This window comes from Stegostoma tigrinum, chromosome 16 (genome assembly GCF_030684315.1).
Source record: "Stegostoma tigrinum isolate sSteTig4 chromosome 16, sSteTig4.hap1, whole genome shotgun sequence".
Lineage (NCBI taxonomy): Eukaryota > Metazoa > Chordata > Chondrichthyes > Orectolobiformes > Stegostomatidae > Stegostoma > Stegostoma tigrinum.
Window position 1 is genome coordinate 67,210,197 of NC_081369.1, and position 24,339 is coordinate 67,234,535.

General features: G+C 43.2%; 1 protein-coding gene across 1 annotated transcript in view; it reads left to right on the forward strand.

The window, feature by feature from the left end:
- The window catches only part of cdh15 (cadherin 15, type 1, M-cadherin (myotubule)), a 78,774-nt gene that overhangs the window by 23,407 nt on the left and 31,028 nt on the right, over positions 1–24,339 (forward strand). Inside the window, exons 2-5 of the mRNA XM_048547215.2 lie at positions 14,800–14,961; positions 16,189–16,341; positions 16,421–16,565; positions 18,649–18,806. Of these exons, the coding sequence (XP_048403172.1) occupies positions 14,800–14,961; positions 16,189–16,341; positions 16,421–16,565; positions 18,649–18,806 (618 nt within the window). The remainder of the gene's footprint in view (positions 1–14,799; positions 14,962–16,188; positions 16,342–16,420; positions 16,566–18,648; positions 18,807–24,339) is intronic.

Here is a 24,339-nt window from a genome sequence, read left to right on the forward strand (position 1 = left end):
TCTGCAAACTTGCTAATCAGACCATCTATACCATCCTCCAAATCATTTATGTATATCACAAACAACAGTGGTCCCAAAAACCTCTTCAAAAAAAGTACTTAATTGCTTATCAAGTACTTTGTGATGTCCAAAGCTTTTGAAATATGTTTTTTTGATATATAAATGCAAGTTTTTTTTATTCACAGCTGCACTCTCTGTTGTGACAGCAGAAGCTGATGACAAAACAATAAGTAGGAAAGTAAGCTGTTACAAAAGAAATCCTATAAAGGGATTTGCATATGTTAATTGAGTGGGTAAAAATATGACAGCTGAAATAGAATGTGTTAAGATGTGAACTGATTTATGTTGGCAGTAAGAGTAGAAAAGAATATACCAACTGAATGGAAAGAGTTTGCAGAACTGCAAGGTGTATTTGTGTGTCCTAGTGCATCAATCACAAAACTTTGGTATGCAGGTACAGCAAGTGTTTGGGAAAGCAAAGAGAGTTTTAGATTTTATTGCAAGCAGACTCATGTACAAAAGCATGGAAGTATTTCTGTGGTTGTACAATGCATTAGTGAGAACACATAGTATTCTCAATGTTTCATAGATAGTAGGAACTGCAAATGCTGGAGAATCTGAGATGAGGTGTAGAGCTGGATGAACACAGCAGGCCAAGCAGCATCAGAGGAGCAGGAAAGCTAACGTTTTGCCTTCGACCCTTCTTCAAAAATAGGGGAGGAGAAGGGGGTTCTGAAGAACAGGTTAGGGAGGCGGGGATGAGCTGGGCTGGTTTTGGGATGTGGTAGGGGGAGGGGAGATTTTGAAGCTTGTGAAGTCCACATTGAGACCATTGGGCTGCAGGGTTCCCAAGCGGAATATGAGTTGCTGTTCCTGCAACCTTCTGGTGGCATCATTGTGGCACTGCAGGATGCCCAGGATGGACATGACATCTGAGGAATGGGAGGGAGAGTTGAAATGGTTCACGACTGGGAGGTGCTGTTGTTTAGTGCGAACCGAGCGCAGGTGTTCCATAAAGCAGCCCCTAAGCCTCTGCTTGGTTTCCCTGATGTAGAGGAGGCCACAACAGGAACAGCGGATACAGTACACCACATTAGCAGATGTGCAGGTGAACATCTGCTTGATGTGGAAGGTCTTCCTGGGATGGGGAATGGGCGGAGGTGAAGGGGCAGGTGTAGCACTTCCTGCGGTTGCAGGGAAAACTGCTGGGTCTGGACGGGAGTATAGAGTAGACAAGGGAGTCATGGAGAGAGTGGACCCTCTGGAAAGCAGATAAGGGTGGGGAGGGAAAAATGTCTTTGGTGGTGGGGTCAGATTGCAGATGGCAGAAGTGTCGGAGGATGACGCGTTGGATCCAGAGGTTGGTCGGGTCGTACGTGAGGACGAGGGGGATTCTGTTTTGGTTATTATTACGGGGACAGAGCGTGAGAAACGTCAGCTTTCCTGCGCCTCTGATGCCACTTGGCCTGCTGTGTTCATCCAGCCCTACACCGTGTTATCTCTTGAGAATACTTGCACAGTTTTGATTGCCTTACTGAAGAATGGCTAGAACATATTAGAAATAGTTCAAAAAGATTCAATTGATTGATTCCTGGATTGAAAGAGTTATCTTGTGAGAAAAGGTTGAGCAGATTTGCATACATCCATTGGAGTTGTGGAGAATAAGACATGTTCTTATTTAACAGAGCGAAATGGATAGTGTAAATGCTGAGAGGATGTTTCCCTCATAGTGGAACCTAGAAGCAGGGGACACAGTTTAAAACTAAAAGATCTCCTATTCAAGACAAAATTAAGGAGAAATGTTTCCTCTCAAACACGGTTAGTCTGTTGAAGGCTGTGTGAGAAATATTTTTGATCAGTAAAGAGTTAAATAACATTGGGGTTAGGTGGAGATGTGGGATTGAAGTGGCAATCAGTCAACCAGAATCTCACTGAAAAGCACTGCAAGCTGGAACAGCTGAAAGGGTCTCCTCCTCTTCCTAATTCTTGTATTCGCTGGCACTGAGTCCTGAGGGGGTAAAATGTTAGAATTATACTGTCCAGAAAAGGCTCTTTGACCCACCAAATCTGTGCCACCAAAATTAAACTACTATCTAAGCTAGTCACATCTTCCCACATGAGGCCATCGTCTTGAATGGTATGAGCCAAAAGCTTATCAAAGTACTTAGTAAAATGTTGTGACATTTCCCATCTCAACTCCCCTTCCAGTGTAAACCAGATGCCCACCACCCTCTGGGTAAAAAGGTTTTCCCAAATCTCCTTTAAACATCCTGCCTTCCACTTTTACATATATGCTCCTTTGTTATTGACCCTTCAGTTAAGGAGTACAGCTGATATCTTCTCGCCCTGTCAATTCAACACACTTCTATGAAGTCCCCTCCCCACAACCTTCTGTGCTCCAAAAGGTACAATCCAATCTTGTCCAGCCTCTCTCTGTGGCTAAACCACTCCATTCCAGGCAACATCTAGGTGAATCTCGCCTGCACTCACTCCTGTGCAATCACATTCTTTCTATTGTGTGGTGACCAGAACTACATATAGCTCTCCTGCGCTGGCCTAAAGAAAATACAGCTGTACAGCTCTAACATGATTCCCCTGCTCTTACAGTCTAAATCCATTAATTTAGTGTGAATATAAACTAAAAAGTCTAATTTTAAGGCAGGTGCAGGAACAGAAGAACCTCAGGGTGTATATAAGCAAATTATTGAAAGTGGCAGGATAAGTTCGGAAGGTTATTGGAAAGGCATCATTGGCTTTTTAATTAAGAGAGTAAAAAAGCAAGTAAGTTTTTCAAAATGTTTATAAAACACAGCCACATTTGGAGGATTGGGTCCAACTCAGGATTGGAGAAAGAGCAAAGGAGATTATTTGGAATGGTTCCAGGGATGAGGATTTTCAGAGTGGAGAAGCTGAGGGTATTATCCTCAGAGCAGAAATAGTTAACAAGAAATTTAATGGAGGTTTTCAAAATAAAGAAGGGTTTTCATAGAATAAAGAAGGGAAAGCTGTTTCTAATGGCTAGAGAGTGAATTATAATGCATCAAGCTTTAAGGGTTTTGACAAAAGAACCAGCAGAGGTAATGAGGAGAACATTATTTACATCATTAGTGTGATCAGGAATGTGTTTCCTCAACAGCGTAAACAGATTTAAAATTACTTCACACTCTCTCTCTCCCGGATGATTCATTTAGGATATCTGGTTGGCATGGACTATTTGGACTGAGTGGTCAGTTTCCATGTTGTATAGCCCTACGGCTACCGTTGATCTCCCTGTCTGTCTCTGACTCTGTCTCTCTCTCCCTCTCCCCCTCTCTCTCACATTCAATTTTGTTCCTTGTCACTAACTTTGTATCCTTCTCTTCCCCCAAATCCTTGGAAATTGCAAGCTTGAAATAATGTGTGGAAAAATCTGCCCTGGGCAGATGGATACACTGTGGGATTATCTATTGGCTGTTATTTTAAGAAAAGGTGACAAAACTGCACAGGCTGAGAAAGGAAACCCTCAAGATGTAAGTATTAATAAAGTGATAAGGAGGAAATATGTCTTGTGTTAATAATCCGGGACACATTTAGACATCATAAAGGCATAACTCAGTAACACCTGTCATTATTTCAGCTGCTACCTGTCAGCAACCCCACCACAACCAATGTTGCCTCTAATCCCATGGAGAATTAAAGAATGTTCCATTTAATTCTCAGTTTGTAGTACCTTCATTCCAAATGCTGGATTCTCACTAAACTTCCATTACAGTCTCCCCAAATCTCCTGTCCCCAACTCACAGTTCCCTGAACTTCTCCTGCCCCAATGCGCCCCCTCTGCTGACTCACCCCTTCCACAACTCTCTTAACTGACTGTATCCTTCTACTCGCCCCGTACCCCTGGCCTCACTCTGCATTCCAGCATGCCTGTGGTGTCTGGCTTGCAAATAGTTTGTGTACCAACTCCCTGTATGTGAGACAATGTGGTGTTCTGCATCCTTGACATAATAGGGAGACAGTCAGAGGAGGCCATTCAACACTTCAAACCTCTTCTTCAATCCAACTAAATTGTGGCCAATCTCCATAATAAATCTATATTCCAGTTTGAAGATTAATCATTAACATGCTTACATAGCAAGAATTTATTTAACTCAGTTTTGAAAAGTTTTAATTGATCCCAGCTTCAACAACTGTACAGGGGAGGAAGGGAGGTGTGGGAAGTTCCAATTTTCTACATTAACCTTGGTACTTGCTGGACAATTGCCTTGGTTTGAAGATGGGTTCCATTTCATGGAAAAGTTTCCAGCCTCTTTGACCAGGCTCTGATCTCCTAATGGTTCAGTATTATTCCTGAAATATTAAAGTTCAATAATTTCAGTAGAATGAACATTCTAAATAAACTGAGAATAGACAGCAATAGATGGGAGACAAATGTCATCCGTCTGAGTGCAACCCGCAAACAACTACACTTCCTGCATGAATGCCTCAGAAAACAAAGTTTAAAATATAAACCACTGATCAACAATCCACAGGCACAGAGAACAGCTGCATAGAATGGCTGCAGAATGTTAAGGGTTATGATCAATGATGCCCACAACCACCTCCACAAATATGAGTGGGAAACTGTGCACCAAAAATCTTTAAATTCCAATGAACCAACTAGGAATAGACAGCCACACTGAAACAAGCCATCACCATACAACATCAAAAGACCTGAACAAAGAAAAGAATAGCCCTACAAGAATAACTATCTAAACTGACCCGCAACAATGACATGGACAACACAGATTCATGGATTAAGAACATCTCAGACTGACTGCTTACAGACACAGAGAAGACTGTCCTAGTATGCAGACTGAATTATGACTACAGGGATGCCAAAAAACCAAAATTCCTGGCTGCACTGGAATCAACACTAAAGAGCAACAGACTCATGAAGGAAATACAACAGACCATCAGACAGACAGACAATAGTCCCATCAATGAGCATAAGACCATAAGACAGGAGTGGAAGTAAGGCTATTCAGCCCATCGAGTTCACTCCACCATTTAATCTTGGCTGATGGGCATTTTAACTCCACTTACCCGCAATTTCCCCGTAGCCCTTAATTCCTTGCGAGATCAAGAACTTATCAATCTCTGCCTTGAAGACATTTAGCATCCTGGCCTCCACTGCGCTCCATGGCAATGAATTCCACAGGCCCACCACTCTCCGGCTGAAGAAATGTCTCCTCATTTCCGTTCTAAATTGACCCCCCTCTTATTCTAAGGCTGTGCCCACGGGTCATAGTCTCCCCACCTAATGGAAACAACTTCCCAGCGTCCACCCTTTCTAAGCCATGCATTATCTTGTAAGTGTCTATTAGAGCTCCCCTCAACCTTCTAAACTCTAATGAATACAATCCCAGGATCCTCAGCCGTTCATCGTATGTTAGGCCGACCATTCCAGGGATCATCCGTGTGAATCTCCGCTGGACATGCTCCAGTGCCAGTATGTCCTGCATGAGGTGTGGGGCCCAAAATTGGACACAGTATTCTAAATGGGGCCTAACTAGAGCTTTATAAATTCTCAGAAGCACATCGCTGCTTTTATATTCAAACCCTCTTGAGATAAACGATAGCATTACATTTGCTTTCTTAATCACAGACTCAACCTGCAAGTTAACCTTTAGGAAACCCTGGACTAGCACTCCGGGATCCCTTTGTACTTCTGCTTTATGAATTTTCTCACCGTTTAGAAAATAGTCTGTGCCTGTATTCATTTTTCCAAAGTGCAAGAGCCCGCATTTGCTCACATTGAATGTCATCAGCCATTTCCTGGACCACTCTCCTAAACTGTCTAAATCTTTCTACAGCCTCCCCACCTCCTCAGTACTACCTGCCAGTCCACCTAACTTCGTATTATCAGCAAACTTCGCCAGAATGCCCCCAGTCCCTTCATCCAGATCATTAATGTATAAGGTGAACAGCTGCGGCCCCAACACTGAACCCTGCGGGACACCACTTGAGACTGGTTGCCATTCCGAAAAAGAGGCTTTTATCCCAACTCTCTGCCTTCTGTCAGACAGCCAATACTCAATCCATGCCAGTAGCTCACCTCGAACCCCATGAGCCCTCACCTTACACAGCAGTCTCCCGTGAAGCATCTTATCAAAGGCCTTTTGGAGTCTAGACAGATAACATCCACTGGGTTTCCCTGGTCTAACTTACTTGCTACCTCTTCAAAGCATTCTAACAAGTTTGTCAGGCACGACGTCCCCTTACTAAATCCACGATGACTTGTTCTAATCGGACCCTGCACTTCCAGGAATTTAGAAATCTCATCCTTAACGATGAATTCTACAATTTTACGAACAACTGAGGTTAGGCTAATCGGCCTAAAATTTTCCATCTTTTGTCTTGATCCTTTCTTGAACAAGGGGGTTACAACAGCGATTTTCCAATCATCGGGGACTTTCCCTAACTCCAGTGACTTTTGAATGATCACAACCAACGCCTCTGCTATTTCCTCACCCACCTCCCGCAGAACTCTAGGATGTAGCCCATCAGGGCCAGGAGATTTATCAACTTTTAGACCTTTTAGCTTTTCTAGCATTTTCTCTTTTGTAATGCCTACCATACTTAATTCCGCACCCTGACTATCCTTAATTGTTGGGATATTATTCCTGTCTTCCACTGTAAAGACTGATGCAAAGCACTTATTAAGTTCTTCAGCTATTTCCTTATCTCCCATCATTAGCCTTCCAGCAATTTGGTGCGGCCCAATGTCTACTTTTGCCTCTCGTTTGTTTCTTACCTATTGAAAGAAAGTTTTACTATCATTTCTAATATTACTGGCTAGCCTACCTTTATATTTGATCCTCTCCTTCCTTATTTCTCTCTTTGTTATCCTCTATTTGTTTTTGTAGCCTTCCCAATCTTCTGATTTCCCATAGCTCTTGGCCACTTTATAGGCTCTCTTTTTCTTTGATACATTTCCTGACTTCCTTTGTCAGCCATGGCTGTCTAATCTCCCCGCTCCCCCCACCCCGGATAATCTTTCTTTTTTGGGATAAACCCTGGAAAGACTCAAGAAAGACAAAAACATAGTAATCTTGCCAGTGGACAAAGGATGTATGACAGTAATCCTTAACAGGACCAAATAATGCACTACTAGCAGATACCAACACCTACCAACAGATGGCAATAGACCCAATGCTTCAGTTAGGGAACCAGATTACAACAACCCTGAAGAAATTACACAGCTCAAGAGATATCAGCAAGACAGGTTACCAAAGATGAAGCCAGAGGAACCCTGTTTCTCTGGGCTCGCTAAGGTACATAAACTAGGGGTCCTCCTCAGACCCACTGTCTCACTGTCAAGTACACTGATGTACAGACTTGCCAAAGAACTCCAACAGAAATTAAGATACTTAGTTGACAACACTACCCATTCCACTCACTCCTCCTGAGAATCCCTCAACAGATAATGATAACCTTTGATGTAATAGCACTACTTACATCCATAAACATTGACCTCACCAAAGGAACAATTGCCACACTGCTGGATGAATCAGGAAGACAGGCACCCCACAACACCAACAGCATCAACAAGGACAGCACCCTGAAACTACTGGATCTGTGCCTCATAAACCCACTTCACCTTCAACGGCCGTATATTCAACCAAATCAACGGAACATCAATGGGATCCCCAAGATCAGGACTGATTGCAGACGCAGTAGTGCAAAGGTTAGAATGAACAGCGCTCCCCACGATACAGCCCAAACTCTGGGTCCGCAATGTAGATGACAACTTTGTGATTATCAAACACACGAGACTAGAAGAAACCGCAGCGACACAAAAACAACATCCTCACCAGAATAAAATTCACACAAGGAGAAGAGAACAATAACCAATACCCTTCTTAGACATAATGACAGAATGTAAGAATAATGGGGAACTCCAGACTAGCGTATACTGAAAGGCCACACATACAGACCAGACACTTAGTTACTCCAGCAACCACCCTAACACCCATAAACAGAGCTGCATCAGGACATTGTTCAAATGATCCATAACACACTACGGCAACCTGGAATTGCACAAAGTAGAACAGGAGCACTTATACAGAGTTTTTAAAAGGAACGGATACCCAGAAAGCACAATCCGCCACTACCTCTGTGACAGGCTGTAACAAGGAGACACAACACGGCCAGACTCACCAATCACCCTACTGTACATCAAGGACATTTCAGAGATGACCACAAGGCTACTCAGACCCCTAGGTATCAGGGTAGCCCACAAACCAACAACTGCCCTGTGACAGCTACTGATAAACGTAAAGGATCCAATATCCGCAACCAATAAAACTAACGTAATTTACAAAATACCATGCAAGGACTGTGAGAAACATTACATAGGCCAAACTGGAAGAAAACTGACAATAAGGATACACAAACACCAACTAGCCACTAAGAGACATGATCAATTCTCACTGTCCTCCATACACACGGGTAAAGAAGGACATGAATTTGACTGACACAATACATTCACAATATCACAAGCCAAACAGAGACATGTCAGGGAATTCCAGGAGGCCTGGCATTCCAATCAGAGCTCCATCAACAAGCACATTGAACTGGACCCAATACACAAACCTCTGAAAAACAGAACTGGAAGTAATGCCAATCACCCCAGCTAACCAAGACATATAAATAACAAGCAGGGCAGAACTCCAACACCTCAATTCAGGCACACTGACGATGTTACCTAGCAGAGTGACAAAACATCTGCAAACAAAAACATCAGCTCGGCGAACAAGTCTACACCTTCATCCACAACCCAAGCTACAAATCTTCTCAAAAACTTTGAGACAGCAATCAGTTAAGTAACCTGAGATAAAAACCTTTTATGGAAGTAACCCAAAGATAGCCTGGGATGAGCACCATCCAGGAAATAACCTGAGAACAGACAGCAATGGGCAAATAATCTTAGATTGCCACCAGCTGGTAAATGGGGAGGCAATGGCCTAGTGGCATAATCCAGGTTTCTTCGATGAACTCAAAAAAAATTATAAGTAGAAACAATGTGACAGAAACCAGTGATCAATTAAGCTGTGATGCAGGAATACACAGCAAAAAGGAACAATGCCCCAGTGGTCCATGGTTCAAATGTAAAAGGTAGAGATAAAACCTATCTCACAGTTCCTTTTGATTTCCTGTTGACTGATTGCTAATTGCTGTCTGTTGCAGAGGGATGAAAGACTCTCAAGTCAGGTGGAAGATCAGTTAGACCCAGATCCTTGGATTGAATTAACAGGTCACTTTTTGGAGTTCATGAGAAGAATAAGAGTTTTTAAACTGCTTTTAAAGTTTCAAAATGTGTTTCATTACAATGCAAAAATGATGTATTTTCGACAAAATGCAAAAAAATTCATTCATCTTTATTCTGTTCTTGACACCTTTTTGTTAAATCTTCAAACTATGCCAATATCATTCATTCTTAAGACTGCATTTATAATTATACTGTCTCTTTCCAGCCATATGAACAGTTTTCAAGGTTGAGTTATGAAGTTTCATCCAAATAGTCTAGCATTTTAAGTTTTAAATTTCTCTGTAAATACCAAGAGCTTATGGTCAGTATGTTATTTGCATTTCTTTAAATTGTGACAAATACAAATTCCAAAATGTCTAGGAGCTAGTGACAATCCCAAAGTTTCTTCTTCCAGTGCAGAATATTTATTTATTTTGTTGTTGATTTAGTTTTCAGAAAAGTATCCTTCTGGCTTGTGTATGTATGATTCATTATCTAGCAACTGGGCTGTATCGACCCTTTAGTCACTAGCATTGATTTTAAAAGGCTTAATGAACAGTCAACATCAGCTTATTAGTTAGAATTGACTAGAGCTTCTCAAATGCCATTTGGCATTATTTTGAATGTATTTCTTCTGCAAGTTTTCTTAATGGATCTGTTAAAGATGCAGCTGTTGTGCTGAGGTTTTGCACGACTTTCCAAAAGACACCACACATCCTAAAAATCTCTTATTTGCCACTAGCTTTAGGACTAGGGAATTCTATCAAAGCCTTTACTTTTACTGGTCAACATTTACCATTTATCCTTGCCCTACAATGTGTTCTAAGTAGGTTACCCATGGATTCATGAATTAACATTTGGCAAATTATATTACCAGCTTTGACTGTTGAAATAAGTCTTTTTTACATGTTTTTCTCGATTATTACAATGTATTAATGCATTATCTGAGTAAACCACATAATTAGGTACAGTAGTTACAGTTTTGGAGAAGATTTGTAGTTTGGGTTATGGATGAGGTTGTACACTTGCTTGCTAAGCTGGTGGGTTTGGTTGCAGATGTTTCATCACCGTGCTAGGTAATATCGTCAATGTGGTGTAATATCCGGTGAAATGCTGGTTTTCTGTCCCACTTGTAATTTTATGTCTGAGTTTGGAGTGATAGGCATTACTTCTGGTTCTGTTTTTCAGAGGTTTGTGTTTTGGGTTCAATTCAATGTGCCTGTTGATGAAGCTCTGGTTGGAATGCCAGGCCTTCTGGAATTCCCTAGTGTGTCTCTGTTTGGTCCGTGCAATTAAGGATGTGTTGTCCCAGTCAAACTCATGTCCTTCTTTATCCATGTGTATTGAGCCCAGAGAGAATTGATCATGTCTCTTAGTGGCTAGTTGATGTTTGTGTATCCTTATTACCAGTTTTCTTCCAGTTTGGCCTATGTAATGTTTCTCACAGTCCTTGCGTGTATTTTTGTATAGTACGTTAGTTTTATTGGTTGTGGATATGGGATCCTTTACGTTCATCAGTAGCTGTCACAGAATGGCTATTGGTTTGTGAGCTTCCTATCTACATTCTGCTCGCGAAATGACCCTGAGCTACCTGTTGTCTGCCACTTTAACACACCACCCTGTTCCCTAGCCAACATCTTTGTCTCTGGCTTGCGGCAGTGTTCCAGCAAAGCTCAACGCAAGCTGGAAGAACAACAGAGATAATGGGAACTGCAGATGCTGGACAATCCGAGATAACAAAGTGTGGAGCTGGATGAACACAGCAGGCCAAGCAGCATCTTAGGAGCACAAAAGCTGACGTTTCGGGCTTAGACCCTTCATCAGAAAAGGGGGATGGAAAGAGGATTCTGAAATAAATAGGGAGAGAGGGTGCGGCGTACTGAAGATGGATAGAAGAGAAGATAGGTGGGGAAGGGATAGGTCAGTCCGGGGAGGTCAAGGGGGCGGGATGAGGTTGGTAGGTAGGAAATGGAGATGCAGCTCGAGGTGGGAGGAGGGGATAGGTGAGAGCAAGAACAGGTTAGGGAGGCAGGGACGAGCAGGGCTGGTTTTGGGATGCAGTGGGGGGAAGGGATGAGCTGGGCTGGTTTTGGGATGCGGTAGGGGGAGGGGAGATTTTGAAGCTGGTGAAATCCACATTGATACCATTGGGCTGCAGGGTTCCCAAGCGGAATATGAGTTGCTGTTCCTGCAACTTTCGGGTGGCATCATTGTGGCACCTCAGGAGGCCCAGGATGGACATGTCATCTAAGGAATGGGAGTGGGAGTTAAGATGGTTCGCGACTAGGGGGTGCAGTTGTTTATTACACAGGTGTTCTGCAAAGCAGTCCCCAGGCCTCTGCTTGGTTTCCCCAATGTAGAGGAAGCCACACCGTGTACAGCAGATGCAATATACCACATTGGTGGATGTGCAGGTGAACATCTGCTTGATGTGGAAAGTCATCTTGGGGCCTGGGATAGGGGTGAGGGAGGAAGTGTGGGGGCAGGTGTAGCACTTCCTGCGGTTGCAGGGGTAAGTGCCGGGTGTGGTGGGGTTGGAGGGGAGTGTGGAGCGGACAAGGGAGTTGCGGACAGAGTAGTCTATCCGGAAGGCAGACAAGGGTGGGGTTGGAAAATGTCTTTAGTGGTGGGGTCGGATTGGAGACGGTGGAAGTGTCAGAGGATGATACGTTGTATCCGGAGGGTACCTCATTTTCCGCTTGGAGACCCTGCAGCCCTCAGGACTCAACATCGAGTTCAATAACTGTCCCTGTCCTAGCCCGTTACCTCACACACCAGGCCTTGTTATCACATAGCCTGCTGTTACACGCTACTTAATAACTATTCACACTCCCAGCCTGATCGTTATCAACTTCTTTATCTGTCTAACTGCTCTTCTCTTTCTTCGGGCTCTAGCCTATCCTTTACCCACCCCCACCTCACTATTTTCTGTATATAAGCTGACGTTTTCCTAGCTACCATCAGTTCTGAGCAAGGGTCACCTGCCCCGAAACGTTAAGTCATGTTTGTTTCTTCACAGGTGCTGCCAGGCCTGCTGTGCTTCTGGCAACTTCGGTTTTTCCTCCTGATTTACGGCATCAGAAGTCCTTTTGGTTTTTACGTAGAGGTCTGAGTAGTCTGTGGTCATCCCCTGTACAGTAAAGTGAATAGTGTGTCTGACCGTGTTGTGTCTTCTTGTTGTGGTCTGTCGCGGAGATAACAGCTGTATACTAGTTACAAGTTGCATCATAAATCTTTAGATTATAGCCGAAACATTTTTGAACCCTACTCAATGTGCATTCATCATGACTCAACATTTATATAATCCTTTTGATGTAACCAAAGCTAATATCTCCTTAACTCTTAATGTTGATGGCACTTGCTAGAACCCCTTCAATAAATCAATTTTTATTAAAAAAAAGTGAGGCACTGCAGCGCAATCGATACACAATAACCAAGGAATTAGGAATGAATCTGTTTTCATTATGGTATTTGCAATCCTGTAAGTAATTTGGAATCTAGTGGACCCATCACGTTTAAGAACTATTACCACCAGAGAACTCCAACTGCTTTGGCTAAGTTTATTCAAGTGATTTTTGAACATGTGTAAAGACCATTTCTTCTAAGTTTCTGTATTTTTGATTCTGGACTGAAATGGAAAACGGACTGTTTTAAAATCAAGGATTGTGGAAAAGATACTGCACTTTCTAAAAGAAGTTACCAACATTGATTTAATCACTGTTTACAAGAATGCTTTGTTCAACTGGTGGGGTAAGTTAGTTACCAGGGACTTGGTACCAGGGAGTGTGTGCAAAGTGAGATTTGGTCTGCAACTAGTCGATGATTAGCTTGTGGAGTGGTGACTAGTTGTTGATGACAAAATCAACCGCTTCCTCACAACTATGTGACTGGCTCTTGGGTAGCCGAACAGCTTGTGCGGCGAACAATGTGGCCAGAAACCTTCAAATTCCAAAAGGGGATGTAACGTCTTTTTTCTCTACAGTAAAAAATACCTAAAGCCTTCAGAAAGTTGGTATACCTTCCCTCATTAATTGCTGGAAGCTTCAGCTTTTGTACAATAACTAAAAGACTACATAACTTTCAGAAGGGAGCCATTTGACCCATTGTACCTCTACTGGCTCTTAAGTACCCTTGCATAATATTTCTGTCCAAATAACCGTGCAATGCCTTTTTGAATGGTTGAATTCAACCTGCTGCCACCACATTTCCGGGCAGTGTACTCCACAGCCTAACCACTCACTGAGTGCAAAGGTTTTCTCAGAACAGCCTGATTTATCTTCCTATCACTGTAAGTCTATGCCCTTTCATTCTTGTTCCTTTTACAAGCCAAAACAGTTTCTCCCTATCAAATCTATCAGCCTGCTCATGATTTTGAAAATCTCTACCAGATCTCCTTTCAGTCATTCTTGTAAATCATTTCTGCATTCTGTTCAATACATTTACATCCTTCCTATAATATGGCACCCACAATTGTGCACAATACTCCAGCTGAGGTCTAACAAGCGTCTTGTACAAGTTCACCATCACCTCCTTGCTCTTGTACTCTGTGACCCTGTTAATAAGCATCCAGTACTCTTGGCTTTATTAAGTGCTCTCTCCACCTGTCCTGCCACCTTCAATGACCTGTGGACATATACACCAGTTGCTTTGTTTCTGCACTCCTTTAGAATTCTATCCCTTATTTTATACACTTCACCTGAAGGAGCATTGCTCCGAAAGCTTGTAATTTCAAATAAACATGTTGGTCTATAACCTGGTGTCATGTGACTTCTGACTTTGTCCATCCCACCTCAACACTGGCACCTCCATACCTATTTTATATTGTCTTCCAATGTTCTTCCTGCCAAACTACATCACCTCACACTTCTCTGCATTGAACCTCACTTACCACCTATCCACCCACTCCACCAACTTGGCAATGGCCTTTTGAAGTTCCATACTTTTGTCCACAGTGATTACAATTCTTCCAAGTTTATTGTCTTCTGCAACTTTTGCAATTGTCCCCTGCATACCAAGATGCAGATCACAAATACAGATCAAGAAAAGCAAGTGTCCAAGTACCAACCCCTGTGGAATTCCACAATTAACCTTCCTCCAGCCTGAAAAATATTCATTGAGCATTACTCTTTGTTTCCTATCACTCAGCCAATTTTATATCCATGTTTTTACTGTCCCTTTTTACACCATGACCTATAGCTTTCCTCACAAATCTGCTGAGTGGCACTGTATCAAATACCTTCTAGAAATCTATGTACATCACATTAACGTTATGCTCATCAAGCCTTTCTGTCAACTACAGAAATGAAATAATATGAGTTCCGCTTTAGAAATCCATGCTGACTGTTGCTAATTTACCCATCTTTTTCTATTTAATTATTAATTCCATTCCCAAATAATTGTTGCTAGAAGTTTCCCCATCACAAAGTTAAACTAAATTGTTTGGAATTACAATCCTCCAGTTTTCTTTGCTCCTGTTGACAGGAACTGCTGATTATTTAATTGTTACATTTTTTCATTATTCTTTCCAGATTTCCATGATCGCTAGAAGCCAGTCAGAAAACGTCCAGGTTCTGTATCCATGGAGGCTGAAAGCAGCAACTGAAGGGTTGGCAAGAGTAAGAAGAGCCTGGGTCATTCCTCCTATTGCAGTCTCTGAGAACAGCAGGAAGATCCCATTCCAGCTAGTTCAGGTATGGGGCGCATCATCATGAAAAGAATGTGAGTACAGCCAGACGTGTATTGACTTTCCTGTGTTAACTTTGTTTAGTAGACAGTGCTTTCAGAATGATCCCAAGAACACCATCAAACGAAATGTGAATTTCTCATTAGGCTCATCTCTCACTCTTTGCAGCGTCGAATTGTCAGAAGTTGACTACTGAAGGAATAGCTTCTGCTGCACTGCTGGAAGGTCAGCACTGAAGCAGTTCACAAGCCTGAGGGAGGGATCTGATTGAGGCGTACAAAGTTCTGAGGTGCAGAGACAGGGTTGATAGGGAGAAACTTCTCCCCTCAGTAGAAGGGTCACAAACTAACAATCATGGTTTTAGGGTACTGAGCAGAAGGTTTAGAAGGGATTTGAGGAAACCTGTTTTCACCCAGAGATTTGTGGGTACGTGGAGATCAATAACTAAAAGGAAGGTGCAGGCAGGAATTTTCAAGGCTTTTATAAAGCATTTAGATGAACACTTGAAACACCTAGAAGACAAGGCTACAGGCCAGCTTTCCTGCTCCTCTGATGCTGCTTGGCCTGCTGTGTTCATTCAGCTCTAGGCCTTGTTGTCATTAGAACAGGTGGATGTTTTTGACCAGTGTGGGCATGATGAGCCAAAGGGCATCATTCCTTGTTGTAAAAACGCTATGAATCTGTGAGTGTTCAAGGGTCAGTAATGAGGGGACACTATATTAATGGTGGCTCAGTACTGAGGAAGCCTTGTAGTAGCGGAGGGTCAGAAATGAAGAAGTGCAGCACTGTCAGAGGGCCAGTGCTGAGGGAGCATTACATTGTTAAAGGGTCAGTGCTGAGAGAATCTCACAGTGGTAGAGGATCAATACTGAGGGAATGCTGCGCTGTATTGCATTTATATAGCATCTTTCATGTAGAGAAATGTTCTAATGTATTTCTTAGAGACATAAGGAAAATTGAACAACAAACTGGAAAAGGAATATTGGAGTAGGAACTGAAGATCAGTGAAAGACGTGGGCTTTTACAGGAGGAAAGGGAAGTAGAACAATAAAAAGTTTCAGGAGAAAATTTTAGAGTGTGAGGCTCAGAGTTTGTTACTAATAATTTTTGGGCAATGTTCAAAGAATCATCTTAACAGTAGTGAAGAGAATAGAACTGAGATTCACAAGGAGGAAATGGAGAAAGATAAAAGCAGATTGAGGATGTAGGTAACTTTATGTTGTTTTGTGAACAGATTAAATCAGACAAGCTTCCTAGCAAGGTGATCTATAGCATTAAGGGACCTGGTGTGGATGAAGACCCAAAGGGAATCTTTACCATCGATCCTGACTCTGGATTTGTCTTCCTGACCACGGTGCTGGACCGTGAGGAGAAGAGCAGCTACAAGGTAGGAAACCTGAGAAAATTAGCAGACACCATGAGAGGCCTGAAAACTAAGGGTAATTGCTTGTATTCGTTTTACATAGATCAAAGCATATGCTGTCAATGAGACTGGAATGCCTTTGGAAGAGCCTACAGATCTAGAGATCATTGTTATTGATCAGAATGATAACAGACCTACCTTCGACCAGCAATATTTCATTGGACATGTTCTCGAGGGATCACCTCCAGGTAAGTACCATGGGATGGAAGGGGTTACTGTGTTGACACAAACTAAAGTGGTTCAAATGAGTATTTTTAGAAGTCTTGCCCCTTGTCCAAGTTTCACACTGAGAAAACAGAAACCATTCATTTTCTGCCTATTTTTCTCCGACTGTGATAACCTCAGAGACTAGGATTTGCAAAGAATTATAAATCTACACAAATATTTTCCAGCAATTAGTCTCCAAATGATCTGATCATCAAGACAAAGTGTGATCTGTTCATTTCTCCACACCTACCACTGTGTAGACTGCAACTCTTCCTGGCTACTCTGTCATCAGAAGCTGAATGAGGGAACACCATTGAACATTTCACAGTTTCAAACATGATGACCTGCCACTTATCAGTATCCCTGCCACAACCAAAGATACCGAGTCCCAGCTGGTTGCAGTGTTTCTTGAATAAATACTACGCACCAGGAAGTGTTGGTGCTGGTATCGACTGATCTTGAAAGTCATTAAACTTGATCATCAATGAAGCAGCAGAGGCATCATTTGGTAAAGGCAGAACCTGTAGTAAGGACTGGCTTGAGACTGAGTACAGCTGTGATTAATTCTGTCACTGATACAAAAAACAAAGCCTATATGATGCACAACATGAACCCAACAGTTGAAAGACTGGGATACCAAAGTTTAGAGCTGGATGAACACAGCAGGCCAAGCAGCATCAGAGGAGTAGGAAGGGTGACATTTCGGGCCTAGACCCTTCTTCAGAAAGACTGCATGACTTAAAAGAAGCCAAGGCAGCTGTGCAAAAGATAGGGAAAGACTGTGAAGACAGGATGGATAATTTTAGCAGTCCTATGAAAGGCAGAATTCCCAAATATGTTGTTCCTTGTCAAACAGAGATGAATTCAGTTGGCTTGGGTATGTCCCCAGATTGGAAAAATGATCCCACAGAGAAGAGATTTCAATGTGTTGAAGCAGAGATGTGTGGATCCAGATGCCCGATGGAACACCTAAAGCTCTACTTCAAGGATGTTTCCAAATGTGGCATGAGGGCCCTAGATCTTGATAATCGCACACAAAAATCATTGGCTAATGATAGAGGAAAATCCCCTCCTGTCGGATGGTGTGCACCACACCAATAACTAATAAGTACAGCAGTTTGGTAATTGCTGCAAATACTGGAAACAACGCACCATACACCATTCAACTGCTCAAAGTGCGGTGCTTCTGTTAGAACTTGCCTCTAACAATTTGCTCCCTTGAGCCATCAGCAAAGATGCACCAAATTAAGATCTCAATCCAAATCTGAAATGGATTCTTCACTGCATGTCTGTTATCTTTGACAGATGGAATGATATTAATGGATGAAGATGATAGTTGACCAATCTCCCAGCAGTTGATCGTGTATCCAGTCATATAATCCTCTCCTTCCCAGTACACAACAGGATTAAAGATTCCTGTTAGATGTATCAATATGAACAGCCGTACAGCCATGGCATCACAGGGTTTTTACAGCATGGAAACACAACCTTTGGCTCATCATGTCTGTGCCAGTCATCAAATATTCATCTATTCTACACGGGTTTAACATAGACACACACACACACATACACATGCGCGCATGCACGTTTGGATGACTAGACCTGTGTTTCCTTGCATTTTGAAGATTAAACAATGATCTGATTGCAGCATTTAGAATAATAAAAATGCTATACAGGTTCAAACAGGAAATAATTTCCTCAGGTAGGAGATCTCAGAATGGCTGGCGGGAATCTTAAAATTAATGAAGGGTGATATAGGGGAAGACTACTTCACACAAAGGGGAGTGAAAATCTGCAATTCTCTCCCCGAAAAAACGTCAGCCTATGTGTATCAATTTAAAACTGAGATTGCCAGTTTTTTTGTTACATAAATGTATAGAGAACCTAGGCAGGTAAATGGATTAAAGATATAAATCAGTTATGGTCTAATTGGTGGACAGAAGCCTCCTCAAAAATTTGTGGGAACTGGAGTCCACCGTACACCCAAGTACTGGCTTCAGATTGACCATGTTTGGGCAAAATCAGAATGTTAACACTGGCTGATCTCGGTGTGGAAAATTCCAGGCACGCTGGTTATGCGAGTGACTGCTTCCGATGCTGATGACCCTCAGACTGATAATGCGGCTCTAGGCTACTCAATAGTGGGTGATGGAAGAGGAATTTTCCGAATTGATCCTGTGACTGGAGAGATTCGTACTGTTGGAGTGGGTCTGGATCGGGAGGTAAGGAAAGAGTTCATAGAATCTAGCCACAATGACAGCACAGTGAAGAAACTAGCACATTAGCGACATCAATGAAAGATGTGCATCGATAGGATTTAATGTAGAAATGTTCTTCAATGCTTCAGTGTTCTCCTCATCCCTTAAGATTTGTTCCAAATAAAGCAAGGAAGCTTGCAATAAACAGGAAGGGTAGTCAATCTCAAAAATGTTCAGTCGCTGAAAAATGTGCTGCTGTGAATTTAAGAATGATAGCATGATGCTTAGAAATGGCATTATATTTAACAAACATGATATTTTGGCTCACTTATGAAAATTTCAGAATATGATGGTGGTTGCAAAGGGAATTTTGCGTGTTAGAAAGAATGTGATCCAGTTTATCCCAAGTGTGAATTTATTGCAAGTCTTAAATCTATGTTTGACATAGAAACAGGAACAGGCCTTTCAGCCCCTAAAGCCTGTTCTGCCATTCTAGATCATAGTGGATCATCTACCTCTACACCATATTCCCTTATTGTCCTTATATCCTTTGATGCCACTAGTAACTAGAAGTTAATAAACCTCTCTAATTTACTCAATGACTGAACTTCCACAACCTAGGGAGGAGAATTTAAAAGATTAATCACTGAGTGAACAGATACCACTCCTTCTCAGTCCTTAATTGCCTGACCCTTATTCCTGCATTTTTAATAGAACTGGAGGTGCAGAGTCTGCGCATTCCTTCTCAGCATACTGGATAATTTGGAAGATGAAGCTTAATGCAGGCAACAGGGTCCACTTTAGTCAGAAGAATTATATTAAAAACTATGTGGGAGACAGTAAATAGGACCAATTTTCATTGACAGACAAGTGAAAACCAATGGATCAGTGATAATGGGAACTGCAGATGCTGGAGAATCCAAGATAATAAAGTGTGAGGCTGGATGAACACAGCAGACTCAGCAGCATCTCAGGAGCACAAAAGCTGACGTTTCCTGAAGCTTTTGCGCTCCTGAGATGCTGCTGGGTTCATCCAGCCCCACATTTTATTATCTCAAAACCAATGGACACAGTTTTAGAGTAAGGTGTAGGAGGTTTAGAGGGGATTCGATGAAAATTCTTCTCACACAGAGGGTGGTGGGTATCTGAATTTCATCGTTTGGAATTGTAGTAGACTTAAAAACCCTCCTAAAATTTTTTTAAAATGTTCAGATAAGCACTTGAAATGAGGCCAGGCGTCAACTCTCCGACACCTCCTCCTACCGCTCCCTGGATCATGACCCCACCCCTGAGCGCCAAACCATCCACAACCTCATCACCTCAGGTAACCTTCCACCTACAGCCTCCAACCTCATTGGCCCCAATCCTGCACCGCCCGCTTCTATCTTCTTCCAAAATCCACAAACCTGCTTGCAATGGTTGACCCATTGTCTCTGCCGGCTCCTGCCCCACCGAACTCATCTCCACCTGTCTGGACTCCATTTTCTCCCCCTTGGTCCAGGAACTCCCTACCTACATCCGTAACACCTCCCACACCCTCCACAGCTTCCAATTACCCGGTCCCCAACACTTCATTTTCACCATGGACGTCCAGTCCCTCTACACCCGCATTCCCCATGCATGGCCTAAAGGCTGTCCGCTTCTTCCTAACCCACAGGCCCGACCAGTCCCCCTCCACTGACACCCTTATCCACATAGCTGAACTCGTCCTCACCCTCAACAACTCTTCTGATTCCTCCCACTTCCTACAGACAAAGTGGGTAGCCATGGGTACCCGCACGGACCCAAGCTATGCCTGCGTCTTTGTAGGTTACGCGGAACAATCCCTCTTCCATACCTACACTGGCCCCAAACCCCACATCTTCCTCCGCTACGTTGATGACTGTATTGGCGCCGCCTCATGCTTCCACGACGAGCTTGAACAGTTCATCCACTTCACCAACATCTTCCACCCCAACCTCAAGTTCACCTGGACCATCTCCAACACATCCCTCACCTTCCTGGACCTCTCTGTCTCCAAGTCTGGCATCCCCCTGGAAACCAATATCCATTTCAAGCCTACCGACACCCACAGCTACCTAGAAAACACCTCCTCCCACCCACCTTCCCACAAAATTCCATCCCCTATTCCCAATTCCTTCACCTCTGCCGCATCTGCTCCCTGGATGATGCATTCCACTCCCGTACATCTCAGATGTCCTCGTTTTTCGAGGACCGCAACTTCCCCACGCCCCCACCCCAACCGAATGGTTGAGAGCGTCCTCAACCGTGTCTCCTGCATTTCCCACAACTCATCCCTCACACCCCGTCCCTGCAGTAACTGCCAAAAGAGAATCCCCCTCATCCTCATGTACTACCCCACCAACCTCCGGATCCAACGCATCATCCTCCAACACTTCCATCATCTGCAATCCGACCCCACCAGCAAAGACATTTTTCCATCCCCACCCTTGTCTCCTTTCCAGAGGGACCACTCTCTCCGTGACTCCCTTGTCCACTCCACACTCCCCTCCAACCCCACCACACACGGCACTTTCCCCTGCAACCAAAGGATGTGCTACACTTGCCTATACCTCCTCCCTCACCTCCTTCCCCGGCCCCAAGAAGACTTTCCACATCAAGCAGATGTTCACCTGCACATCTGCCAATGCAGTATACTGTATCCGCTGTACACCTTGTGGTCTCCTCTACACTGGGGAAACCAAGCAGAGGCTTGGGGACCGTTTGCAGAACACCAACGCTCGGTTCGCAATAAACAACTGCACTTCCCAGTCACGAACCATTTCAACTCCCCCTCCCATTCCTCAGAAGACATGTCCTCCTGGGCCCCGAAGGTTGCAGGAACAGCAACTCATATTCTGCTTGGGAACCCTGCAGCCCAATGGTATCAATGTGGATTTCACCAGCGTCAAAATCTCCCCTCTCCCTTTTTCATCCCAATACCAGCCCAGCTCGTCCCCGCCTCCCTAACCTGTTCTTCCTCTCACCTATCCCCTCCTCCCACCTCAAGCTGCACCCCCATTTCCTACCTACTAACCTCATCCCACACCCCTTTCACCTGTCCGTCCTCCCCAGACTGACCTATCCCCTCCCTACCTCCCCACCTACACTCACCTCTACTGGCTCCATCCCCGCCTCTTTATCTTGTCTGTCTCCTCTCCACCTATCTTCTCCTCTATCCATCTTTGATCCACCTCCCCCTCTCTTCTTATTTATTTCAGAACCCTCTCCTCCTCCCCTTTTCTGATGAAGGATCTAGGCCCGAAACGTCAGCTTTTGTGTTCCTAAGATGTTGCTTGGCCCTGCTTGGGGTTATTTGACCAAAAGTGGATTCAAGGAGCCAAATGGTCTCATTGTATGGTGCAAATTGTTCTACATTCTATGTTTTTATGATTGAGGTTTTGTCTTAGCTGGTATGGGTTTGGTCTGATGCAGACTTCCTAGATTTCTTCCAGAATCTGTACAGAAGTGTGAGATTTCAGCTTCGTGCCTAATTGATGGAGTCTTTGGCAGTTCTTTCTCACATTCAAGTTGAATAAGTCAGGACAATGTATTCAATACATTCCATAAAGCTATAAGATATAGGAGTAGAAGTATCCCATTCAGTCCATTATATCTGCTCTGTCATTCAAGAAAACGACTGTTCTGATAATACTCAATTCCACTTTCTGGCCTTTTCATATAACCTCTGATTCCCCTACTGGTTAAAAACTGAGCCCCGAATGGCCCAGTCTCGATGGCCCTCTGTGGGAAAGAATTCCACAAATATTCACTGCTATCTGAGAGAAGAAATTCATCCTCATCTCTGTCCTAACTGGACATCCCTTACTCTGAGATTATGCCCTCCGGCCTTAGATTTTCCCACGAGGGGAAACAATCTTTCCACACCTTGTCAGTCACACCACCTAATAATTTTGTGTTTCAATGAGGTCTCCTGTCATTCTTCTAACTCAATTGTGTATAGGCCCAAATTATTCAACCTCTCTTCATAAGACTGTCCATGCATATCCAAGATTAACTATAGAGTCACAGAAAGAGACCCTTCAGTCCAACTCGTACATGCTGACCAAGTTTCCCAAACTAAACTAGACCCACTTGCTTTTGTTCAGCCCATATCCTTCTAAGTGTTTCTTATTCATGTACTTATCCAAATGTCTTTTAAATGTTGTAATTGTACCTGCATCTATCACTTCATCAGGCAGTTAATGATACCCTCTGTATGAAAAAGTTGCCCATCAGTTCCTTTAAAAACTTTCTCAGCTTAAAAATATGCCCCAAGTTTTGATTTCACCTATCACAGGGAAAATACTTTTTCATCAAATCATCTGTCTGTGCTCGTCATGATTTTATAAACCTCTGTAAGATGACCCCTCAACCTCCTATGCTCTATCCTTATAACTCAAATCCTTCAGTCCTGGCAACCATCCTGGGAAACCTTTTTCAAACTGTCTCCAATTTAATAATGTCCTTCCGACAGCAGCACATAGTACTTAAAGCGTTGCCTCACTAGTGTCCTGTACAACCTCAACATGACGTTCTAATTGCTATACCCAATAGTCTGAGCAATGAAGGCAAGCATGCTAAATGCCGCCTTAACCACGTGCTGTGATGCAGCTTTCAAAGGACTATGTACATGAACCCCTAGGTCACTCTGTTTAACAACACTACCCAAATCCCTACCATTAGCTGTATAACTCATGGAACATACAAGAGTACTGCACAGGAACAGACCCCTGGCCCACGATGTTAAGCTAAACCCTTCTGCCTGGCCTTGGTCCATATCCCTCCATTCCTTGCATATTCATTTGCTTATCTGGAAGTCCCTTAAATGCCCCTATTGTATCTGCCTCCATTACCACTTCCTGGCAGCACATTCCAGACTCTTAACACTCTGTGTAAAAAAAACTTGCCCCTCACAAATTCTTTGAACTTTCCCCTGGCTCCTTAAATGCATACCAACTAGTATTAGACATTTCAACTCTGAAAAAAAGATTCTGACCATCAATCCCAACTATGTATCTCATAACTTTATAGACTTCGATTAAGTCTCCCCTCAGCCCCTGCACCCCCCCGCCGCCCAGAGAGAACAACCTGAGTTTTTCTAGCCTTGTCTTATAGCTCATTACCCCATAATCCAGGCAGCATCCTGGGAAACCTCTTCTGCGCCCTCTCCAAAGCCTCCACATCCTTCCTGTAATGTAGTGACCAGAATTGAATGCAATACTCTAAGAGTGGCCTAACCAAAGTCTTATAAAAGTTGCAACATGACATCCTGACTCTTATATTCAAGTCCTGCTTGTTTATTTTACCAAAATGCAATACCTTGCATTAATCCAAAGTAAATTCCATCTGCCACCTCAGCGCACTGACCCAATTGACCAAGATCCTTTTGTAATCTTAATAACCTTCTTTACTGTTGACTGGTACTTTAATGCCAGGAGTATTCAGAATAAGGTAGGTGAGCTTGCAGCTTGGATAGGTACCTGGGACTTTGATGTTGTGGCCATTTCGGAGACATGGATAGAGCAGGGTTAGGGATGGATGTTGCAGGTTCCAG